At 41.4% G+C, this 22,163-nt stretch overlaps 2 protein-coding genes across 2 annotated transcripts in view; one reads left to right on the top strand and one right to left on the bottom strand.

The window, feature by feature from the left end:
- Nucleotides 1-8,733, bottom strand: part of TRPM5 (transient receptor potential cation channel subfamily M member 5) — a 37,304-nt gene extending 28,571 nt beyond the window's left edge. The window contains exons 1-5 of the mRNA XM_009102201.4: nt 8,617-8,733; nt 7,468-7,648; nt 6,063-6,229; nt 2,889-3,069; nt 443-507 (exon numbers count right to left, since the gene is read on the bottom strand). Of these exons, the coding sequence (XP_009100449.1) occupies nt 443-507; nt 2,889-3,069; nt 6,063-6,229; nt 7,468-7,648; nt 8,617-8,733 (711 nt within the window). The remainder of the gene's footprint in view (nt 1-442; nt 508-2,888; nt 3,070-6,062; nt 6,230-7,467; nt 7,649-8,616) is intronic.
- Nucleotides 1-22,163, top strand: part of CD81 (CD81 molecule) — a 548,624-nt gene that overhangs the window by 73,929 nt on the left and 452,532 nt on the right. The window lies entirely within an intron of this gene.

Raw genomic sequence — 22,163 nt, 5'->3', positions numbered from 1 at the left:
CTTTAAATGGCAGGTACAGCAAACCTGGTCTTGTGCTTCTTCTGAGCTCTGGGACAGACAGCTGTGTCATTGCTGCTGAGCAGCACTAACAGATTCCTCTCTTTTTTGGTGTATGTTCTCAAGTTAGAGTATTTCTGTTTCCCTAGATCTGTAGCTGGTTTCTGTGGGTTTGTTTTGGGTTTGGATTCTTTCATCCCACTGGACGAGCTGGCAATAGAAGTTTTAATGATCAGCTGGTGCCTATTCAAAAGTAAATATTTCTCCCAAACAAATACTGTCAAATTTATTGGCAACAGAACTCAGTTCTTAATGGTGTATAGATGTGAATTTTTTACTTCATGTGACATGCCAATAGATGTGTTTGTCATACAGCCAAATTTTCCATTAATTACTTGGCACCAGTTAATTTATTTTTTATTTAAATCTGAAAACAGCTTCTTACCTCAAGTGTGCCTGGTCCTCCATTTACCAGCAGGCAAAGCACAGGGATCTCGATGCTACCCGTTCCTGTGAAATAGACAGTTTAATTTTTAAAAAGTAACAGCTTCCACAAGATTTCTGCTGTTTGGCTGACCCCTTGGAAATATTTCTCCTCTTATGTGCTGTTTTGGTCTCTACATGAACCTGCAGAAGGATGTGGCAAGGGAAGAGAATAACTCTGACCTAACAGAGGGGTCCTGGCCTAGGATTCAGGACAAAGGCACTTTTGCCTTGCAAATTTTTTTATCCCAGGCAAGCAGTCCAGGCTGTTCTGACCTCAGCTGCAAAGTATGGATATTGGCACCTCTGTGTGTCGTGCCACTGCTGGCTTTTTTGGTTATTTGTTTACTGCAGGCTGGGGAGCAAGGGAGCTGCCTTAGGGTGCAGCACAGGGCTGGTGGGTTTCCAGAGAGGCATCTTCCAGCAAGACACAGTTAGAGGTGAAAAGCTCTCAGCTTGTCCTGGGTGTTATGCATGTGCCCAGGGTGTGCTGGAAGGGGGACTGGAATCCAGGACAAAAGCCTCCTGCAAGGAGGATTTAAGAATATGAAGAGGCTGACTGTGTAGACTGGGCAGGATGAGATGAGTCAGATGAAAGTTGATAGGAACCATGTATTTATTACTCTGCTTAAACAGCTCAATGTTTCATTCAGCACAGCCTGGTGTGGTGATTAATAATAACACAGTCTGATACTTTTAAAAGAAATGCTAATGAAATATTTAGCGTGTATTGGGGGAAGAAATGAGGTCAGGGTCCCTGTCCTAAGCCCACAGGGGCCCACAGAGTTTTGGATGGTTTTTACTGTAAATGCTGAATTCTGCAGTGCAAAGGTGACTATAGATTGGCCTGAAGGAGCTCAATCAAAACAGTGATATCAAGAGATTAATGCCTCTTTCAGATGGAAGATAAAAGGCATTTGGTTCAAACTTTTTTTTGATGTTTCCCTTTGTAGATCTCCCAAAACTCAGTACAGATCTCTACTTGCTATTTTTTGTATTTCTTTTGAGATTGCTACAGAGATAAGGTTGGACTGAGCTGTAGCCAGGATATTGTTGGCAAGAAACTTAATTTGTTTTACTGAATAGGTGGGGTATTGTCACACCTCCCTAACGTGATGCTCTTTGAGGAATGATCTCTGGGACTACAGGTACCTCAAGCATGGTTAAGGCTACAAATATTCTTCATTTGCCATAGATTTAGTTAAAATTTAGCCAGAGGAGGGTCAGGTGGATTCTGACTTTACGCTGTGAATCTGGAAAATCCTCAACTGTAAAAAACATTCAGTGTGTGTGTATATATATAAAATTATTCTTGAAGACTTCTAGGTGTTTGGGGTTTTTTTTAATAGGGAAATTTCACATGACCTTATTGAAGTGTTGTACTTCAGTAAAGCCACATAGCTTTGCTCAGCTTGTTTATAAATGAGCTTAAATGAATGACATTGGTTTTGTTAATAGAAGATAAGACTGAATTCAGTATGTTCCAGCAAAGTATTTGTCATGTGAACCAGTGTTGTTTGTCAGAATTATGTTCCCCTGAGATTTGTTCAATCAGATTTGTGGGTGAGCAGAAAGAGGCTGCTTTGTAAATCTCAGCACTGCAACCTCAGGCTACCCTCACAGCCTGTCTGTGGTTGTTCCCACCTGAGTCACCAGGTAAGGATTCTCCAGGTGTGTTTGTGCCCTCAGGTACCTCTGTGCTACCACCCCATGGGCTGTGAAAGTGGGTATTCCATAGATGCACACAGCTGGGAACAAGTGAGCTCTCCCTCCTGTTCCAGCTGTGCTAGCACTGCATGTATGACACAAACAAAGCAAAGGTAAAAAAAGAACTCTTATCTCTCGACAGCTGAGGTTTTTCCACAAATAGCAGCAGGAGACCTGCCCAATGCTCAGTTCTTGTTACAAAGAAGATCACAGATTCAGATGGACATTGGATGCTACAGTGTTTACCCAGGATAAGATGCTATCCCTAAACAAATATGGCTTAAAACATTTCAGAGGGCTGTGGAACAATCCTTTTCTTCCAGTGTGGGAGCAATTCAAGACCCTGTGTGTGAGAGGGGATAAAAGTATGCAACAATGACTATCAATCTCTTAGAACCACTGGTAAAGGCACTTGAAGCTGGATTTATTTTCCATATGTTGTCTTTGAAGGCCAGCTTTGAGCTACATTTAAGGAGATGCAATAAAAGTCCAGATTTTTGCTTCAAAGAGCAGCTATCTCCATCAGAAGTCACCATTGTCGTGCCTCTCACACGATGACAAATGTGTTGCCTTGGTCTTGCCTCTGCAGGCCCACCTGAGAGCTGGAGTCACCTTTGGGGGTACCTAGGGCTGGGGCTGGGGCACAGCTAGGGCCAGGGCCATCCAGCATTGCTCAGGGTTTGTCTTCCAGAGGTGCTCACCCCCGTATCCCGTGCGCTGCTCTGAGATGTGCTTCTCCAAGGCCAGGCGGAGCTCGGCGGTTCCGTCCGGCTCCTCTGCCGTGGTGTGGTCCACCAAAATGAAGTGGGAGTGGTTGTGATCCAAGGAATAGAGTGGGCCTTGGGTGCTGTCATCTGACTGGTAGTGAACAAGGCTTTCACTCTAGAGGGAGGAGAGGAGATGTCAGCGCTCTCTGCAAAGCCCAGCCCATGTTTTAACCTCCTTCCTCTCCATTTCTGTGCTCTCTGCACCCTGACACAGCTCACCAGCTGTGAGACACTTTGATAGACCCTTAAAAAGGGGTGAGGATGGAAAATCTGTTCCTCCTGGAAGCAGCCAGATTTGGCAGAACTGATGGCTGGAGTCCCTGAATTTTCCCTCTTGGCCTCTGCAAAATATAGGGATATCAATCATCATCTCTGGAATGCAGGTTTTGGAATGGATTATTGGAAGAATGGAAAGAGGACATGAGACCTGATAATTGTGTATGATGTGAAGCCTCAGCTGGTGTGAATAGGGGCAAACCATTTGTTCCAGTAGTGTTTTGTCCATGTTTAGGCCAGTGAGTGAGTTAGCCTGCTCCACATCCCAGTCAACTTATACACAGCTTTACTTAATTGACAGGGTTGTATGAAATCTGAGGCTTATTCTTAGTTTGGAAATTGCTTTCTAAAAGAGAGAGTGACAGATTTTAGAAAGGGGAATCCTCTTTTATTTTGGGTGAGTGGTGTTATAACTTTTAAGTTTTGGTTGTTTTTTTTTTCACACACTCATCTTCTAGGTAAAACAGAAGCCCTGTTACAGTCTGCTGTTCTAAAAATTGCACTACACCTGGGCTTCTACACATAAACACTTTTTCAAACTCCCCTTTCTTTCTTAGTACATCTTTCTTTCTATCTGTTGCCCATCCACTTTGATACATCATCCCAGGCTGTGAATGTCTGATTATTCTTTTTCATTTTAATAATCACTGTCCTCTTGCAAGCAGGTAGATTAACACAATTGTTTAAAATCTTGGCAGTTGTCACTGTGTATTGCATTTTCCCCACACTAAAAAGCAGTGAACTTGCATGTTTCTTTCACTTTCTTCTCTCTGTCTCTCCTTCCTTGGGGAAAGCTTCTTGACATAAATTATTTCCTTCAGATTTTGCTTTGACAGAGGGTGTGCCTCTCTTCTGCTGCCCTGTAACATTCATCCTCCTCACCAAAGATCTGGCCTTTGATTAGGACCCAGAGGCACAACAACCAATTGAAAAAAGCCTTTGGGGTTTTTCCTCTCCATTCCCTGAAAATGTGGAAGTGATCTTTCAGTGGTGTTTAAAGCACACCATGGACACAGAAGAGATGGGAGGGTGTTGTATATAAGTAATGATATTATAAAAGTTTTATAAAATTAGACTTTGTTCTGTTGATTTACCAACAAAGCCTATAAGTTCCCATAAGAAAGAATCAAAGGAATAAAAAGCCAGTTAACAAAACAAACTGTTCTAGTAGCAGAGGTGTTCACACCTACAAAAAGAAATCTGCCCTATCAGAATCTGTAAAAAAGTATGTAAACTATCCAAGAATAGAGAAATTTGATAAACACAGAAAATGCTATTTATTAACCAATAAATTAAGTAGCAAAAAGCTACTAAACAATTAGAGTTGTACACAAGAGCTGTGACAACTGTATAAAAATTAGTTATGTAAATAAAAAATTAGCTTTTCCTACATAAAGAAACTAAATCCCATCTGCTTTACTACAACAGGAATGATCCACTGATTTCAGGGCTTGTTTTTCTCCTTGCTAGTGGGGGTTGTTAGCCCTTTTCATACAACAAGCTGCTTGTGCTAGTGCCAAATATAAAGAGAGTTGGGTTTAGATCAACATCCCTGTCTGTAGTTCCTTTGTCTTTAAGTTACTGACTAAAACCCAAAATATCTTTGGGTGTAAGCTGTGCCAGAAGTCATAGGGTCAGGAATGCTCTTTGCAAAATATCCCTTGACAAAAAATTTAGGCTTTAGTTGAAGGGGAGAAAATAAAAAAAGAGTGCACTTGTTTTGTAGCAGCTGATAGGGAAAGATCCAGATGCATTTTGATCACTTATCCTGGAAGGGAGGTGAAATCGTTTGCATTTGCAAACTTTCCTGAACAAAATTCACAAACACAATGAACCAAATTCTTTCCTTTGAGGCCCTTTTGGCCCAGTTGCCACACAAGTAGGTGAAAGTCTTCCAGCTAAAGAGTCCCCCCTGGTAGAGCACACAGGTAGCTGCCATTGGCAAAAAAGAAAAGAAAAAAAAGACCAGTGACAGTAAGTTGCTGGTAGGGTCTGGCAGTCTCTCAGCCTCTAGCTGGTACTTTCAGACCTGTGTGAGAGAACACCTAGGTGTGAATTCAAAGGGCTGTCTGTGTCATTTGTTTCTTAGCTTCTGCAGGGTATAAAATAGTACAGAGAAACTAATTCACTGTCATTAAACAGCTGTTTTATTGTTCTAATATTCTACTTAGGCCAGACTGTATAGCCAGTGACAGGAAGGGAATGCCATTTCTTTTTTTTCTCTCCATTTCTACGTCTGTTCAGCAGCAACACTTTCAGCAACAGTTTTGTTGGGTGAGGTTTTTTATTTGTTGGTGTGTTGTTTTTGTTTTCTTCCCAAGAACTTTGATCCCCTTGACCCAGTTTGAGGATTCCCTATAACTAGGTGAAATCCTGCATGGCTGGTATTTTTTGACCTGTTGTATTGAGCAAGTTTTTGTGTATTAAATACTAATTCAGTAGCTACTTTAAGAAAAATTTGTCTCTGATCTGGTGTCCCATAATATAAAATATGTTTTTTTGCAGTATTTATGTAATAGCTAGGAGTAAGTGCTTCTGCAGTAAGTGGAGAAGGGAGAAATCCGTGCAAAGTCCCTTATTCTGGGATGTTTTCTTGAGGTCCAACCCAGTGCTGCTCGCTTTGCTGATGCCTAATGCTGCCACCCGCTGGGCACGAAGGGCACAGAATCATCCAACAATCCTCCAGCTCTGTTTCTGCTTCCTCCCCAAACACAGCTCAAACCCCACTTCTGCTTGTTTGTTTAAGTCATATCAAAGTTGTTCTGCCAACGAGTTACAAATCCTGTAAGGGTGCGGGGCTGCCACCCGAAGAGCAGAATGAGAGAGCAGTACCTTTGTGTTTTCCAGGATTTCTCTGTGCTGGATTTCCCTGAGTGAAGTTATTCCTATGGCAATCACACTCAGGGTGGATGAGGTACTGGCCAGGGCAAGATCTCGCACTGCTTGCACAAAGTGTCTTGTCACTCCTACACGCAGAGCACTGGTGAAAATCCAGGCACCTGAAATGATTTTGAAAAAGCAGTTAGGGAATTTCTTTGTATTGCAACGTGTTTGTGTGTCAAGCAGCTTTACTTACAGTGCTGGATTTAAGGGGTTCTTTTAAAAGTAGATAAAGTGAAGGCAGGTCTTGATGGACTATAGCTTTTAGAATTAAAATACATGCAAAGTAAATAAGACTTTAATAAGGAAAACAAGAAGAAATTGTGAGCTCAAGCAAACGTTCTTCATTTATCACGTGTCTGTCTTTACTCTGCTGTTAATATGCCCATCAAGAATGCTGTGTCCACTCTGGAGTTACTCACTGTCTACATATGAGCAGAAACATCCCTGTACCAGGCAGGTCTGAGTGGTGCCCAAGGAAGGGGAAAGGGACAGAATCAGCAAAGTTGTTGACTTGAACTGAGATCTAAACAGTCCTGTGCAGTCACCTCTTAGCAGAAGAGCTCAGGCATGACCTGCCTAATCTGGAGTTCTTTCTCCTCTTCTTGTGGGTGTGTGGAGCGTGAATTTTTCAGGACAATAAAATTTACAGCAGTGTTGTAACAGTGACAAGGAATTTGGGGAACCCTAGGTAAAAAGCAAGCTGACCTTTTCAAATATGTAACATAAAGAAACCAGGGATCTTGATGGTGTCCAGCCTGAAGTACAGAAGGCAGATGGAGATAAAGAATAGAATATCTGTGTGGCACAAAAGTACCAAAAATGGCTCTTTTGGTACTGGGCTGTCTCATTACAAATAGCAAAACTGGTACAGTCCTGTCTGGAGCAGTGAAGCTAAACCAAGAGCTTGCTGTGAAATGCTCACAGATATTTTCACTGTATTTGCAGGTGAGAATGCAGAAATTCTTATTTTTACATAAATTCACTCTTGTTGAAGCCAAATCGCTCTGCTCTACTCAGAATTATTTTGTTATGGCACAAAAGAGGGGCAATTGTATTTGGTCCCATTTTGATGCTACATTTCTAGTGTCACCTCTGAGGGAATAATATCAGGTAATTTCACACTTCAGAAATGGTTACCTTGAGTGATTTGCTTTGAAAGAACTTATTTTTGCTGGTATAATACAATCACTTTCATTTTCAAAGGCATTTACATGTGGGTTGCATTCAGCAAAGTCTTGAATTTTCAAAAATAATCGTGTGAGCACGCCCATTGTAATTTCCAGATCACTGGGGGCTAGGAGTGAGAGTATCCATCAGGAATACAAATTTCTTCTTTAAAGCCTAAAGCACTCACCTGTGCTTCCAGCTGCCTTTATAAATCCTTTCTTTAAGGTGTCCCGTAACCAAGGCTTCATCTGAAAATCTTCTTCTCCCCCTACTAAAGAGATAACCAAATTGGGAGCAGGTAGCTTCCATTTGTTGAGCATAACTTCAAAGATAATTCCAGGGTGAATGGTACTCTGGACCTTCATAAACTTCAACAAACACAAGAAAAATCCAATGAATAACAACAGCATGGAAAAATACAGTAAAGAGTCTGATCATGGTAAATGACAGGGAAATTATCATCAACTGGGATATTTAAGAAAAAATTATTTGAGCAAGATTTGACAGAGAACTGAATACTTGAATTAACTTAGCAGGATTTTGTGTAATTGCCATCTCACTAATTGGGTCAGTTCCATGGGTTAGTTCTGTGTTGCAGACTGACAAATCACACTCTCCCTTACAGCTTCCTGTTGAACTGCCTTCAGTTTCATGGCAGCCTAGGAAAGCCAACAAATTTTGTAGGTGTTTTTTGTCTCTGCAAAAGCTGAACTATTTCCCTGATTTCATATCTGGTTTTTGAGGACACGTTACATTAGTCTACTGCTTCTTCCAGTTCTGTATATATTTTGGTTTTCTGCCTAAGACTTTATGGTGAAACAAAACCTTGGGGCAAATGTCAGGAATTCCTAGGAATTCCTCCTGCTCTAGTGCTAACTTGTTGTGCATGGGACTAGTGGGGAAGTGGGTTAATCCATATACATCCCTCTCTGCATATCAGCAGAACAGAGACAACTTTAAAGAAAACCTTGAAACAGCTCAAAATACGTTAAAAATGTCAAAATCCATAGTGATTAATTTTTTGTGGGTTAAACCAGGGAAAGGATACAAAATGAAGGAAGCAGGCCACATAACTGATTTTTCTTTTAAAGGGAAAAGTGATCACATGTCATGTCTGTGTTTTTCATATCATGTAATTGCAAATCAAGTGATTGATTTCTGAATATTAAAAGGCCATGTTTTAGACCACCCTCATGTTCAGGAAGGCATGGTCCTCACTTGGGGCATCATGTGGTGCCTCACTCTGTGGCACGCTGACCCTGGCTGTTGGAGATTGTGAGTTTACTGCTAAGAACAGCAGCACTGTAAAAGGGTTAAAACTCCTCAGTGCCCATACCTTGCCATGGTTCTTCCCAGAAGCTGTGAAGTCTATTTCTCCTGTACAGTAAGGTAATTCTCTTTTGAAGGCTTCCTCTTTGTCACTGCTGCAGAGCTTGGTTTCCATTTCCTCCATTGAATTTGTGAAATGATGGAGCACCAGTGGACCAAGATGTTCACTGGGATGACAGAAAGTTGGCAAATGAAAAGCCATGTAAACTGGAGAGGCCACAAAAATCCATTAAAATATATCTAGATGAGTTTTTAGCCAAATGTTTTACTATTTTTACTATCATGCCTGTAATGATTAGCTAAAATTGGAGGTCTTTGTACCAAATGTCAGATGCTGCATACAGAAGGCAGATTCCTCACCAACACCATGTAAGAAATAAGGCTTCCTCCACTCTCATTCAGCAGACAGAAAGCTGAGCTGCAAAGTGCAAGATCCTGCAATCTCAGAGGCCAAAGGTGACCCTGATTCTACAAAAGAGGAAGAGGAGTCTCAGCCACCAACTCTTTCAAGCAAGAGTGGAGCAGGGGCAGTGGGTGTCTGAGTCATGGTTTCTTGCTGTCACTGTGCCTCAGGCTGCTCTAACCCATCTCACCTGACAGGAGTGCTAATTAACACAGTGGTGACGTTGTGTTTGTCTGGAGATGCTCTGGGAGAGGTTTATTCTCTGCTTCCTGCAGGAATAAGCTATTTATTTGTGAGCCCAAGTATTTAAGGCCAGGCCGTCCCGGAGCAAAGGTCATACAGCAAGAGTTGCTCTTCTGCATTACATGAGGCACTGGAAAGTTCTGCCTGCTTTTCCTGTGTTTCTGTTTGACTGAACTGTTTGACAGATTTATTATCTGCAAAACACAGATTTTGATTTGCATGCCTTATTTTGATTCTTTTCAAAACAAAAGCAATGAAATAGCTCTCTCTCCTCTGCCTTCAGCTGCATGTTGAGCTACATAGTCTTTAAAAAAAAATATTGTGACACTAAGCCAGCAATGGTAATCAACACTGCATTAATTTTTATTTCTTAGTCTGAGAGCTTTGCTGTGGGATTGAGAATGTGCCAAACCATCAAGTCTCTTGTGGGTCTATTAGGATGCTCCAGCAGAGGGAGCAAGCCCTCCAGCCCTTCCCTTGGGCTGGGAAGCTCTTGGGAGCCTGAATCCTGCCTGCTTCACCTGTTCCCTTGGGATGGGAAGCTCTTGGGAGACTGAATCCCAGCTGCTTCACCACAGCTGCCCCTGTATTTCCTTCTCTTCTGTCTGCTGTGAAAACGCTGTTTTTTCCTATGAGTTGCCTTTTCCCCTGTGATCTGCCTCTCAAGAGAGGCTATGGACCCTCTCATGATTTGTGTCCCCTACAGCTATGTCACAGTTTTGTATCCACCCCCAAACTCCTGTCAGAGATCACTGCTTTAAAGATTCTTGCTCTCATTCTCCCTGCCTGCAGAGAACAGAGGGACTGCTGTGAACACTCAGATACCAGACCAGCCTGATTAAGAATCTTACCTGAGAACTCCTCTTAGATCTTCAATAGTGGTAGTCACAGCAAAGCCCACCTTCTTGTCTGTGCCCACTTTTCCTCAGGAGAACTAGCCTTGTCTCCTAAGAGCATTGAAAAGAATATTATGGGAAAAAATTAACATTAGAGTAGTAATAACACATGGTTTATTATTTATTAATGTTTATGTAGAAATCACTTTCTGGAACTTGATGACAGAACAAAGGATTTAAATAGAAACAAAACCACTCAGGACTGAATTTCCAGGGTACTGTAGTCACTGTTCATCACTGTCCTAGATAGTACACATTTATTTATAGCAGCACACAAACAATGAACTTGAAATAGACAGCAATTTACAAAGTAATCCAATGGTTAATTTGTCCTCAAGTGATTCATTTTAAATCCAGTTATCCACGACTTCTCTTTTGGAATAAAGACACTAGGCTGCTGAGATTTATAGGGTACATTGTTGCATCTGGGTAATTATTTTCCCCCCCCCAGAAATAGCACATTATTATTGTATTTTCAGTTTAGGGATTCTGGTTCTCAATGGTTGTGAAAGAGTGTAGGAGGCAAAAATAGGTAAGATGCAGAAACAGAAGCTTTGTTTGCAAGCTTTTATAAGGCTGGGAAGTGAGGAAAACCCCTGTTAACTGGCAGCTACATGAGGAAGAACTTCTTTAGTGAGCAGGTGACGGAGCACTGGACACATTGTCCAGAGAGGGTGTGGAGTCTCCCTGAGTGGAGATACTCAAGGACCATCTGGACACAGCTCTGTGCCATGTGCCCTGGGATGGCCCTGCTTGAGCAGGGAGGTTGGACCAGATGTCCCACCATGGTCCCTTCCAACCTGACTGTCCTGTGATTCTGTTTATTATGAACAGTGCAAAATCCCAGGGCATAAGATGTGGACATGGGGTTCTTAAACACAGACTGAGCATGTCTGATGTTTCCTTCCCTCCCCCTGTGAGCTGTCTCAGCTTCTGCAGTGTAACCCCTCCCTGTCAGGGGCAGAATCATCATGGATCTGCCTGGGGGATAACTTGCCACCACCTTGCTCTGCAGAGCAGCTTCACTCCCCACCCATCAGTCAGCACAAGGGTTGTGCTATGCCCCTGATGGGTGCTCAGGGCAGGATATCATCAGCCCTGTCATTTCCTCCTGGATTTTCAACACTTGTGTTCTTAAAAAGCATGTGGGTGTCTCACCCAAAGTCCTCCAACAAGCAAAGAAAGCATGGATCAGCAAACTGTGTGATTAATTATGGTTTTTCAGAATGCCTGTCTCCTGGGTTTAATTCAGCCTTTTTTGGCTTGGTTTCAGCTCTCACATGAGACTCTGGTGGTTTCAGGGCTATGGCTCTGAGACTTGAGGCTGTAGTAGATTGCAAGTGTGTCAGGTCACAGTAATTGGGTCGAATCCCTGTGCTGGAAGTCATGGCATACCACTGCAGCCAGCTCAGTGGCCACTGGTGTCACTGCAGCATCACACAGTGGGGTTTAATTGTGAGGGGCTGGGATAGACCTGTGCCTTGGGATAGAATAGACAGCCAGAAGGAGGAGGAGAGTCCAGGCATTTTTTTGATGAAAACCAATGGGGGATGATATTTCATAATTTTCTCACTTAATGTATACTATTTTTTATTAAATTTACAAATTTACCAACATTTCTTTTATGCTGTTATTTAAAGGTTTTTCCTCTGCATTATCTAAGAGAATGCCATTGTATTAAATTTAATTAAAGGATTACTTAAAGGTAAATAATCTGAAAATCCTCTGGGGTAAGGAAAAAAAAAAACTCACAAAAATCTTGTCTGCTTCAACATGTGCATTCATATTTTAAATTTTGTGTAATATCAAGAAATCTTACTTTAGTTCTGGTTCAGATTAAGTACATGTATTTCTGTTTAGGCTGCTGCTACATATCTAAGTTTGTAGGTCAAATTCTGTCCTAGATGTTCCATCAACTACAAATACAAACATCGATGGAAAGAATGTACCTCTAATGATTACCAGATTTGAAATATAACCTAGCAAACTATTTCTAACTAGCAAAGCAAGTTAAGACAATTATGAGGAAAAGACAATTGCCAGTTCCACCTACATCTGGAAATGTGAGTCAATGTCATTTACATCAGGGATGGCCTGGTTAAATCATTCCAGGTGACAGCCAGCCTTGTGAATCATTATTTTTTTAACCTCATAAATGGGAGTTGTAAGAGTTGTAACATTATGTGAACCAGTGATGCTGGAGCATGCAGGTCCTAATGCTCTTTATTCCTTCTTTTTGGATGGTTCTGACTTGATTTCAGCACTCAAGATTTCTGGGATGTAGGAGATTGTCAGGGAGGTGTCACTTCAGGGGGCAGTTGTGGTGGCTCCAGGGAAGCTCCACAAGGAGAATCCTTGCAGAGATTCCTTTCTAAAGGATTTATTCAGAAAAAGTGTTGAGATCAGGACTACAGGGAAATATTTTGACTCCTGTGTTGCCCCCTTTCTCTACTATCCTCCCTTGTGTCTCTGCTTCCTCTGCCCCTCCCCTGCCATGCCTTTCTCCTACAGCTTCTCTCAGTGTCTCCCAGCTTTCCACTGTCTCTTTCCACCTCCTGTCACTGCCAGCTACTCCAGTGTGAGTGTGCATCTCCACTTCCTTGTGTGGTAACACAGGACAGATTGTTCACCTCCAGAGGGGTGAGAAGAATGTGGGTCTGCTTCACCCCCCCTTTAGATTTTAACCAGGATTAGGCTGTGTCCATGGAAGGAAGAGAGGTCAAACTTGAGGCTTGCAAACATGTCTTTTGAAAATGGGCCCAGTCCAGGGGTGGTTTGACCCCAGTTGTTGTCTTCCAGGGCAATGGTTCCATTAAGAGAGTGGGTGTGTGGCAGTCATTAGCTCTCCTGACTTAGAAGCACTAAGAATTCTCCTTCATGCCTGAATGCTGATCAGCAGGCTGGGACACACCCTGACTCTGAATCACATCAGATTCCTTCACCCACTCACAGTGTTCATCTGAATATGTAGGTGAAATGATTAAATATAGTAATGCAGTCTGGTTGGTGTTAAACCAGTCACAAAGTCCCCCTGCCCTTAACCTCAGTGGCAGACGAGGCAAACCTATTGATTTACAAACTTGCAAGCAGCTTTCATGGGCAGCAAAAGAGAACTGCACCAAGAGAACTTCCCCTGTCCTTGCTGGTGCAGGGTGAGCTAGCAACCCCAGCAAAAATGAACCCACAGAAAAAATAGAGGGCTCACACAAATTGAAGTGAATAAGGGGAAAAACTCCAAGAAGACCAATGCAATGAACTTCACTTGGGCAGGAACAGTCAGCTTCCAACCCAGCTAAGGGGAGCCCTTCTGCTGAGCTGCAGCCCTGATGGGAAGGATCTGAGGGTTACAGGCAGAGCAGATGTGAGTAATGCTGGTCTTGCAAGAGAGAAAAGACACCTAGGAGAGCTTAAACAGCCTGTGTGAAGTGACTCAGCTGATCATCAGAACAGCCTTAGCTGCAACATCATGTTTGAATTTGGGTGCCAGGTTTCAGGGGAATTACAGACCAGGTGGAGGAGGTGTGAGCTAGAGCAAAGAGCAGCAGAGAACTTGTGCTAAAAGAGAAGGAAAACTTGGACAAATTAGAATTGTGCTACCAAAAGCAGGGGAAAATGCAGGGAGACAAAAGAGAATTTAATAGTCTGCCAGTGCAAAAGGATGATAGGAAAGATTTGTTGTTTATATTTGTGGATAGGACAGCAAGGAACAGGCTCAAGGGAAGAATGGTGTCAGGGCTGTGCAGGGGTACAGCAGTAACCACACTCTTAGAAAGACTTCCTTGGAAAGAATGAAAGCCTTTCTCTGCTGGGTAGGGAACAAGGAAAGCAACCAGACAGCAGCTCTTGATTGCAATGGCATCTCTCTGTTGTGACCCAAAGGACTTGACCTTAAACCCTAAGAGCTGGATATGCAGCTCTGATCCTTGAGATACACATGCACTTATGTAACTTTTCCAGGGGAAATGCTCCTGCTGATTTTATTGCAAGTACTCACTCCAGGAAAACTACATCAGTGAGTTCACTGGTCCAATGCCAGCAACAGTGTAATGGAATTATTTGCTTCCAATAGTAGCTGCATTTTCATTCCTGATTTGAATTAAAACTTAGTAAATATGAAGAACAAAGCTGATGCAGAGGATCAGAATGAAGAATACCAGAGAAGTGAAGGGCACAGTAAAGACTGCAAATGTCATATTCAGCTTCAGCATGTGCTTGAAAAGTGAATTGGATGGACTTCAACTGGTGTCCACATTTAAGTGTGAAGAAGCAAAACCGGTACTTAAATCAGGGTTAAATGCAGTGGAGAAAGGGAGGTATAACAAGGTATTAACTAGAATCCAAGAAGGGAAAAAATATCTATAATTGTTGTGGGAATATAAAAAAAATAACGTGAAACAAAAAAAAGTATTTGCTATGGAAAATAAATGCATTTATGTCTGTGTGAGAAACTGAGGTACATACATCTGTGTGCAATTACAAACATTATCTTACTTATCTTGCAGCTTTGGAAAATGTTTCTCAGGAATTAGCACATTCAAATTCCAGTAAGAATGCATGAAACGTTTCTGTCACAGCCTAATGACAAGGCAGAATCATCTGCCATGATTGCCAGGGAATTGCTAAATAAAGTGTGAAGACCTGGGGGAGGTGAAACACACCAGCAGAAATCGTGGCCAGCTGTCCAGCACAGGGCTTTGTCATGCCTGTAGCAAATAAATCTCTGAGCATGGCACAAATAGAAAAAGGGGACAAAAGAAACTCGGCTGTCAAGGCAAGTCCAGCTCGAATCATGCTGTGCTACACTTCTCTCACATTCAGACAGGAGAGCTAAGGAAAGCCAGTAACTGCCAGAGATGAGACCTGGAAGGATGCTAAAATGACCCATGGGAAGGTTTCTCCATAGTTTGGCTAGGACAGAGACAGAGAGAGTCTAGCTCAGGGTGATAACCTTGGGAACATGCTCAGTAACCAGAGCTTTCATGAGTTTGCAGACACAGGGCCAGACAGGAAATCAGGAACTTGAGTTAAAATCGTGGGGAGAAGTGAAGCATTGAAGTGTCCTAGTAAAACAGAAAAGGGATAAGTTTCCAGGTATATTTATATGAATTGACCCCATCAGGGTTGACAGTTTCCTTTCTAGAACTGCAGCTGCTAAAGAATTCCTCTATCAAGTAATTCCTCTTTTCTGTGTCTGTGCATAGTCAAAAATCAGAACAACTGAATGAAGAGGGAAATAATTATTTTAAAATCCCCATCAACAAAAGCAAGCTATAAATAGATGTGTGGGAAGAGAGTCTTGTTACTGAAGCAGTGTATGCTTTGTTTGAACATTTCAAGGGTAGGCTCTGGAGCTGGATCCTTCCTGCAATTGCCAGGACACCAGGATGTGAATCGAAGGAGCCTTCCCACTGTTTTCTAGGAGAGTGGGGAGTGCTTTGGTTTGGGTAGGGTTAGCACCGACTCTTCAACAAATGAATGTGCAAAATGCTAATGCAAATATAGGTACTTGGTCTTTTTTGTTCCTGTCCTCATTTGTTTAACAAAGTAAAGAGGACCAGAGGCTATTTGAATAATGTCCTGTTAGTGAATCTGCAGAAATTTGCATATGGATGTCAGCCAGGGAATTTCATAGAAGTGGATTTCTTCTGGGGAGAAAACCTGAGAGGGTGGAGAGGTGATAAAAGGGAAACGTAGGCTCCGGGGAAGTAAACAATGTAAGGAGCAGATGGATCTGAGAGACAGCACACAGCGAGGCTGTTGGATGAAAATAAAGGAATTGGCAGGGCTTGCACAGCACTTTGTGTATGGGGGGAGGTTGACAGCGGCTTCAGATGCTCCTGGACCTTCCCTGCTCTGTTCCCACAGCATGGCACGTCCCTTTGAAGCTGTGCCAGCACAACTCCTTGTGTGGCCTCGCAGGGAATGGGACCGAGGTCACATAAAAAGAACTCGTTTTTGCCAGGTCATTTTTCAGCAAAATCAGTTCACTGATATGGTGTACAGCACGCTACACAACTCTCTGGAAATAATGTGTTGAGAAACCACAGCCATAGTTCATACTGAAAGAAAACACAAGAAATTTGGGGTAGTTCCAACTCAAAACAAGTGCTTCAGGAAGGGCGATGCACAGGCAAGGCAGACAAAGCTAGAACTGAAAATTTTAGTCGAAACTGGATTGTGCACGGACATGGGTAAATAAATACTGTTAAAAGCATGGATACAAAAATGCAGCTGAAAGCCAAAACATTAGAAAAGAAAAAGGACTGCCAGTTGGGAAATGGAAAGACTAGAAATAACTTAGAGTGGTTTTCCCCAGTTCAGCTTGTTAGGGTCTTGATATATCATACTTGGAGAATCTGCAGAAGTTCACAAATGTTTCTCTTCATGCCAACAGCTGACTTCACAAAATTAACTCCTACCATTAAGCTCATACCAATGTTTACAAGCTATGTTAAAATAATCTCTTTACTTTTTTGCCAGTTTGTCATCTGTGCAATTTTATTTTTTTTCAATTTCATGCCTGTAGATATGCATTCTTGTATGGAAAAGAGCAGTTTTTCCAGTGGAAAAAACCCCTTTGCTGTGTTTCCTTGTGTGACTGCTTTCATGGTCTCATGTTTACAACAGCTTGCTCAGTGCTTCAGGCAAATTTTGTGAGCTGAAGGGGGAAGTAAATTCAAAACCAAGAAACTCTTTTGCATAAGCTGTATACAAAATACACATTGAGAATTCAAAGCCTTAGGAAAATAACTTAGTTTGCTTTTTCTCTTAAATATGACAATGCTGCAGACACAGTTCTGAAGTTAGTACATTGTGCACAAGCAGTATTGGCAAAATGGTTTATCAACTGTTCTAAGCTTTTCCTTTATTAGACACAAATACTCTCTCTTTCTCTTTTCCATTAACTGCAGAAGTGAAGTTTTGGGTGTGCCTGTGACTCGCAGGAAACCTTGGACCTAAGCACCTGAGTTCACTGGGTTGTGTTGTACTTTTAGACCCACTGAATGCCCTATGATATTTTGGGGTTTTTTTGGTTTTTCTTTTTTTTTTTGGATCTTTTTTCCCACCAGAAATTCAGGGGTCCTGCCAACCCTAGATTTTAAGTGTATGCCTATTGCCCACCATAAGGAATCCTGCTTTTTCTTTTTTTCTTGTGGCTAGTACTGATGTTTAACCCACAGCTACAGCAAACCACAGTCAGTTTGCTCTTTGGCTGTCTGTTAAAAAAAAAAAAGAGTAAAATCCACAAGGATGAAAATGTAACCTGTGGCTAATGACAGAATGCAAGCCAAGAAAAATTTAAAAGTCACTTTGTCCCTTGCCTCACCTCTCATAAAACAACTCAAAACAGCAACTGTATGGAATTATGCAAACTTAATGCAAATTAATACAAGGTTTAAAACCAGCTATAGAACTATGTAAATTCTACTATTGCTATAAGTGTCTTGCTTCCTATTCTACATAGACTGTGATTCTAATATTGATGAAACTAAAAGATATGTAGGTGGATAATAGTAAATATAAAACTGAAATAGGTTACATACTCACCTGGGGTGGTACTAATAGCCAGGTATTGTTTACTGTTATGAAGATCTCTAAAAGGCTGTTTTGAAGACAATAGACTTAGTACTCTGAGAATGCATGTACCTCATTCTATTGATGTGAGCAGTTCTCTTGGGCTGCCCCTCAGAACCAAAAAAGAAATACAAAGTTGAAATAATTTACCAAAGACCAGGATGGTTTTGACTGGTATAATTTATTGACTTTATTTTTCAAAATTCACTGGGCTTCCCAAGATGAAGAGTTAATGAAGAATAAATTTAGCCAAACTCTGGTTTAGCAGCATTTCTGGCTGTGTTCCCTGGCATCCTGTCTCAATATAGAATCTTTACAGACATTGACTGCCTTTTATCAGAGACCATCAAATAAAGGGGGCTTTTTCTACCTTCATTCTCTCATCCAGCATTTAGATAATCTACTGTTCTGAATGCAGTCTTATAAAATAAAAATTGCATGAAAAATTTAGAAAAGCAAATATTAGAACAAACACAGAACCACTGACATCATCTGCACCCCAAGATACTGTTGGGAACTGTCTTCATGGGCTGAGGGTGAGAACAGCAAATACATGAAAGAAGAAGGGAGAGTAGCAGAAAGAAAAGCTGTTAGTGCATATTCACATCCTAAATTCGTGGGGCTGGTGGGAGAATCCCCCAGTGCAGGGAACCACAGTGCAGAAGAGCAGAGGTCAGGGGTCCACCCCTGCACTTTGCTGTCTCAGGAGGAGCTGTATGGCAGATGCTGCCTGGCTGGAACAGCTCTGCAGCCTGCTGACATCAGGCCAAACCAGCATGCAAGGGTCAGCTGAATACCTGAGTCTGTTAAGATTATTCCTAGTGCAAGCTAAAAATTGTCTGAACAGAGAGAGTGCACTGGTGGAATGCTGCTGATGTCTAATTGAAGAGCAGGGCAAGTACAGTAAGTCAGCTACCATTTATCTGAGGTAACCAAATTACTGAACAGAAAAAAACACTGCAGAAAGTGATCGTGGACAAAGGATAGCAACAGCCAACTTGTGACATTGCTTACAGAAATTCTTAAAGTTTCACATATACTTCATTATTCAGGAGAAGAGAGAGTGGCAGTGATTTGTGTGTGCTGCTGATAATTACTGAAAAATGATAAAGGGGAAAGAAAGTGTGAACTAAGCAATGATCCCTTCTTGGGTGAATCACAAGCATCTCTGAACATACACAGAATATTTTGTGATCCTACCTGCTGGCTGTCCTCTGCAACAGGCATGGTCATCCATCTGCAGGGCTGGAGATGCACTGAGGTGGCTTTTATTTGCTGCTGTTCCCTTTTCCTGTTTGGGAAGATGAAGATGCTGCCAGTTTGGTGTCACACTGGTCCCTATGACAATGAAAGTAAATGTTGCTGGTGTAGAATGGTATCAACAGCTCTGGGATGGAAATAAGCTCTGTGAAATGGATGGAGATGCAAATAATTTTATTTAGCACTTCTCTCCAGCAGTAGAGAAGCACAGAGGTATCAGGAGCAACCAAGCAGGAGTAGAGTTAACTGTGAATGTATTTCTTTTACCTTTTCCAATTTTTGCAATACTTGGATGTTGAGTAAATGCATCAGTGACTATTTCTTCATTCCCTTTGAGAAGAGTCATGTGCTTTCCCAAGCTACAGAAATCTTTTACAAATTTCCCAAAGCACAGGTTTGCAGCCATGGTGTTCTCTTAATGATTTAGGTTTCCAAAGTAACTTATCCTCACTGATAATTTCACTTAAATGTGAATTTGTTTAAGGATTTGTTCTGTATTTAGAGTACAAAATTGCATCATAATGCTTCCTTAGGTAACTTGCCTGTGGGCCTTTCCTGATATGTAACAGACCACATTTGGTATAAATTACTGCAACTCAGATGACTGCTGTGAATAAAAGCTACTTTGAAGAAATCAAAGATATGCCCAACTCTTTCATGACTACAGTAATGTGTTTCTTCAAATATTTTTGTCCTTCACTATTGAAATGAGTGGTATGATTCCTATATGTTTGTACTTGGGCTTTGAGTTTTCTTGCATGAGCTGATATATGCCATAAATATTCTCTGTCCTTGAAAGAGATTTTGCTACTTTCATAGTCTTTAAATTCACCTTTCTTCTGTGAGGGTGGATTCCTTTGTGCTTTTGTTTCTAAAACACTTATAAAATGTATCTCTGTTACATCCCTTTGATGAGACTATAAAATGACATAAAGAAATCAGATATCCAAACTCTCTGTTCAAGAGAGCAGCAGATTTTGGTTTTCTCACAATGAGCCATGTAATAATTGTGAATTGCTCAAAAATTTCCTTTGTACATCTATATGTCATTATTTTTTAACTATCCATGTTTCTGTAAATGCTTATATTTCTAGGAATATATTTGTGTTAAATTCCATAACATCACAGTCATAAAAAGTCTTTGATCTTTGTTACAGCAGAGACAGTTGCTTGAAGTATAAAATGAAATGAAATGAAGCAGGATCTTAATCAAGAAATGTTCTCTGAAGGTGTTGAAGTTAGTGGCTATTTTTGTCCAGGCTTGAATAATAGTTTGTCAGAAAGCAGGAGGTGCTGGGATTGTGCAAGTCACAGCCCAAGCAGGATTTTCCCTCCAATTCAGACTTGAGTGGTTTGCTTAGTTTAATCTACAGTTAATGAGCAGTTCTGCTCAATTAAGACCATCTCAGTCCCACCTGGGCTATAACTCTGCAAGTGTCTCTGTTGAAATCCTGCATGTTTTTATCTTTCTAAGTATTAAACATCAGGATGCAGCCAGGTTAGCTTTTATTTGTGTCTCCTCCCTTCTGTCAAAACAGGTGTGTTTATTGTTAACCCATTCCCCAGACAGTTCCATTAACTTTTCTGGAGAATCCTAGTAGGTCTTGCTGGCCCCTCTGACCCATCATGACACCTGTACATCTATCTCCCTTCCTGGTAGCCTTCCAGCCAATCTGCTAAGAAGGAAATGAGTCTTGAGTATGAAGATTCATAATTAATTATTATCTTACAGATTAAAAGCTGCTAAATGCACCTGCAAATTTGTGACACTGTTTATTCAGCTCTTTCCACTGCCTTGCTCACCCTGCCAGTGTATGTGCAATGAATTATCACTAACATTCCTTTATCTTACAGGATGGGACTTTCATTGGAATGTTCATTGCATTAAACTGTGTCTTCTAACATAAAATCTGAGGTTTTGCATGCTCAGCAAATTCCCATTTCTCCCCCTCAAATTATTAAAAGCAGCCATGGATGTGGTGATGGGCTGTATTTGGGGGAGGGGGTGGAAGAGGGGATGTGTGCAATGGCTGGCTGATTCAAAAATCAGGGTTATCAGTGACACTGAAGTGTTTTGCTGTGCAGCTGATAAGCCAGGTAATGTCCCTTTCCAGGTCTGTTCACGTGGGGAAGTCTCACCAAGAGCAAATGCAAGAAAGAATCTCTGTGTGACACACAGCAACAGGTAAAGCACTCATTCAAGTCTGTGTTTCCATCCAAAACATGTCTTGATTAAGAATGCCAGTGCTCTTGGTTCTATATTTTGTGCAGTTTTCCAAAGCATCCCTGCCTTTACAGTGACTGCTCCTTCTTCTCTTCTTCCCCAGGAAACCCGAGGGCTTAACCTGCAATCACAGTTATCATCACAGCTACAAAGGAGGGCAGTGCCATTATCCCATTTACAAACTGACAACCTGAGGCACAAATAGGAACAATGTCACAACAGAGGTCACACAGGAAGTCTGTGGGAGAACTGGCTGCTGAATTCTGGTCATTCAAGACCGAGGTCAGAGACTAAAACTTTTCTCTTTGATGGGGGACTGAAAATACTTTCATAAATTCAGTGTATTTACAAGAATTTGATCCTCTCTTTGGCAGCTTCCTATTATTCATTATTCAAATATGCATAATGTATCGAGTTAGTCCAATTATTCTTCCCTTTTTTTGTAATGTGAAAAATGTTTTTATTTAATTTGACGTTTATTTAGGGGGAAGAATTATAAACGTTAGGGAAATCTTTGTCTATTACAAGAAATAGCTACCAAAGAAAATTAGGCAAAACATCTGGGGCCTTTTAAACCAGACCAAGATGAACTCGACACTTTAGCCACTAGAGGGAACTCCAGGAATAGAGTATATAAAACCAGACTCCACAAAAACATTTGAAGCATTAGGTGTCTTTAAAGAAAAACAAAAAAGCTCCGCAGACCGAAGCGTTTGCTTATAATGAGGTCTGAAATGACAGCAAACATGAGTTTACTAATTATTTTTTTAAATTTGGTCAAGAAAAAGCAACTTTTCTGCTGGTCAGGTATGACTTCAGTGGGTTGTTTCCTCATCACTGACTTAGTGAGGTTAGCACACCTGCTTGGAAGATGTGAAGATGTAGATAAAGTAATTTCCCAGTAAGGTTATGGATTGTTCTTTTAGGCAGAACAAAACAAATACAGCTATTCT

The sequence above is a fragment of the Serinus canaria genome, chromosome 5 (genome assembly GCF_022539315.1).
Source record: "Serinus canaria isolate serCan28SL12 chromosome 5, serCan2020, whole genome shotgun sequence".
Taxonomy (NCBI): domain Eukaryota; kingdom Metazoa; phylum Chordata; class Aves; order Passeriformes; family Fringillidae; genus Serinus; species Serinus canaria.
This window is presented reverse-complemented; position numbering and strand designations above follow the sequence as displayed.